General features: G+C 27.3%; 1 protein-coding gene across 1 annotated transcript; it reads right to left on the minus strand.

Moving 5' to 3' along the window:
- Positions 1-48: 48 nt before the first annotated feature.
- LOC108572559 (CCR4-NOT transcription complex subunit 10) lies at positions 49-2760 on the minus strand. The gene is made up of 8 exons (XM_017934818.1): positions 2217-2760; positions 1801-2123; positions 1604-1710; positions 1366-1517; positions 1082-1281; positions 715-1006; positions 286-633; positions 49-167 (listed from the first exon to the last, which is right to left on the minus strand). The coding sequence occupies exons 1-8, from the start codon at positions 2629-2631 to the stop codon at positions 49-51; spliced, it is 1956 nt and encodes a 651-aa protein (XP_017790307.1). The 5' UTR covers positions 2632-2760.
- Between the last annotated feature and the right edge of the window lie 298 nt (positions 2761-3058).

Below are 3058 nucleotides of genomic sequence, written 5' to 3' on the forward strand. Positions count from 1 at the left end.
GTTAAACTTTCACAAAAACTGCACTTAAAATTTCTATTTTAAAAGTTCTTAAACTACCTGTTTTAATGTTTCTCCAGATTTATCGAGTTCACCACGAATTGCATAAGCTACAGCTAAATTGTAACGGAGTACAGCAATACCCGTAGGGACTGTTGTTGGATACCACACTGTAAAATATAATTAATAATTACTTTACATATGTAGTATTTTTTTTATAATTTCACATATTATATGTGATAATCACTAATTTTAAGAAAGAATTAAATGATTTAAATTAATTCTTACTTTTTATCGGTTTCGAAATAACCTCATCAGATTTTTCTTTGTCTTTATCCTGAGTTTCGGGAATAGGTACAAAAGTATTTAGATCTGGAATATTTTCTGGTTTAAGATATTCAATTGCTTCATTAATTTTATCCATAAATATCAAACTTTCCGCGGCATAAAGATTTCCGAGCATTCTATACGCCCCAGGTAGTTTATTAATATTCAGCAATGCTTTAGCATGTTCAAGTGCAATAACGTAATCACCAAGACATAAGCAAACATAAGCACTTGCAGCTAGAACACTTATTTTTAAATTTAACGCTTCAACGGCTGTAGCTTGTGACATTAAGGGCGAATGTTGGGTACCTAAACGATTTTTAATTAAAATACTAAAAATAATAATCTTATTTATAAACATATATATTCTTAAATATAAACTTTGAATACCTAGATTATGACTGGCTGTTAATGATAATGGGACTGTTTGTGAACCAGCAATTGTTGCCATTGGTACATTAAGTTCATTATTATTTGGTAATAAGAATAATGCATTTTTTAAACAAAGAGATGCAAATTCCAAAGTTAATTGTGGTATAGCAGAAGGAAAACCTTCAGGATGATATTTTATATCTTTGGAAAGAGAGGAAGCTAAAATAATTTTTCTATAAATTCCAGAACCAACAACTTTTTGTACTAAGTCCTTTCTCCGTTTTGGAATATTAAAATCAACTTCATTTGTCTGAAAATAACAAACAATAATTTGCTTTTTTTCTGAAACACTGTATTACAATCTAATTATAAGAAATATACTTACTGGTTTATGGCAATAAATACAACATTCAGCAATTCTTAACCAAAGTTTAGGATTATTATGAAGTTTTTGAGCAGCTTCCATAAAACAATCAAAAGCAACTGATGCTTGACCTGCATGTAACAGTGACACACCTAAACTATACATTAATTCATAATGCCTATTCCCACCAAGTGTGTACAATGGTTGTGAAGATAAAGGATCTATGTAAACAATTTCTTTAAAACTACTGTTCCTAATATCTTTAAATGTAAAATTGTAAAATAAAAATTAGTTATTATAATTACCACTTTCTTTTATTTGTACACTTTCCAATGCACATTTATTTTCATGTAAAGCTTTCCTTAAATAGAAACAAGCTAAATTTGGTTTACCCATAGCAAGATGTAAACATGCCATGTTATTGTAATATAAAACAGCAGAAGATTCTCCATAAGTTCTGAGTAACATAAATACACAAATAAAGAAATATTATCATAATATATTTATAATAATTTTGTTAATATAATTATAAATCTAACATACTTGAAATCTAAATTCTCTGATGTTACAGAATTTAATAACTTAATAGCTTTTTTATAATTTCCCCTTAAATATTCAAGATTAGCTTTTAAAAATACAGTTGATATATTCTGAAAGTAGTTAAAAAAAAATTTTAAATAAAACCAAAAACATAAATCATAGAATATAGAAAAACATGGTTTAAATATATCATATCTTACTACAGGTGTACCCAAAGAAACTAAAGTTTTCCATTCTCTTTTGCATAGCTTCAACTGGTGCATCATAAGATATATTCTAGCTTTACATTTTAATAATTTTATTTTAAATGCATCTGTAGCTGTGTCCATTTCTTTTCTGGGTTCCTTCTGTTCTTTTATGGATTTTATTATACCATCTTTATCAACAGATGTAATTTTAGAATTATCTGTAGATATAAGTTGACTTTCTATGTAATTAATCAAAGACAATGCTGCATCTGGTTGCTCCGTTACTATATGTAATTCTATTAGAAGGAGGCATACTTTATGTGCTAGTGATTCCTCTATAAAAAAAAAACAATATGTATGAACTGAGTTTAATATTATCCACTTACTCTTTAAGAAGATCTGTCATAGACATCATTAATATTACATACCCATTGGTTCTATAAAAGCAAATAACCTATTCATGATTTGTAGTGCAACATTATATTGTTTTGTATGATATAATAAAACTGCTTGGTTATACCTCATAACACATTTCTCAATATCATCTATGGTTTCAGTTGAGTCAGTTATAGACATTTGTCCACATATTGCATTTAAACCTTTTCTTAACAATTCTGTTTTTTTCAATTCATTTTTATAACATTCTACTACAACTTTATTGTGCATTACTTTCAGATCTTTTGGTCTAAGGGTTTCTAGCTTATTTAGATATGACAAGCAACTAGCATAAACTCCTTTTTGAAATTCAGATAATGCATTTTGAGCCAACTGACGTTCTTGCTCTGTTATTACACCAGGACCAATATCTTTATTTTGTGTTTCAGACGTCTCGCCCATTTTCATTTATTATAAAATGATATTTATCACGTTCTCATGATATTTAAAATCTTCTGAAGTTCTCGCAACGTTTATACTCAGTAATTTAAAGAATTGAACACTTTTATCGAAACTCGACACTTGACATTTCTAGAGGTTAACTTATATCAAAAGGTTATAAAAAGATTTTACTATTAAACTAAATATCATTAACTCTTATCATATGCTAGTAATTTTAAAATAAGTATTAGTTAAAATTGTTTTATATATTTAAAATAAATCTTAAAATTTACCAAGTTATTAACAACACTGGTTTTTCATACTGACATTATTTCTTTTCTAAAAGACGCCGCCACTAGTTAAAATCTTTTGGTACTGATTGGAAGCAATAAATTCGGCGGAAAATATGTATATAATGATAAAATAATAGGTAAATATTTTTAAACATAAAAAA

This window comes from Habropoda laboriosa, unplaced genomic scaffold (assembly GCF_001263275.1).
Source record: "Habropoda laboriosa isolate 0110345459 unplaced genomic scaffold, ASM126327v1 scaffold147, whole genome shotgun sequence".
NCBI lineage: Eukaryota > Metazoa > Arthropoda > Insecta > Hymenoptera > Apidae > Habropoda > Habropoda laboriosa.

Bases quoted from the DNA above. Each gene is read 5' to 3' on its own strand.
- LOC108572559 (XM_017934818.1), bottom strand. From the start codon at position 2,631: ATGAAAATGGGCGAGACGTCTGAAACACAAAATAAAGATATTGGTCCT. The intron at 1,282-1,365 runs GTAATTATAATA...TTGTTTACATAG, and splicing joins TGTACAAATAAAAGAAAGTG to ATCCTTTATCTTCACAACCA. The intron at 634-714 runs GTATTCAAAGTT...AAAATCGTTTAG, and splicing joins AACAGCCAGTCATAATCTAG to GTACCCAACATTCGCCCTTA.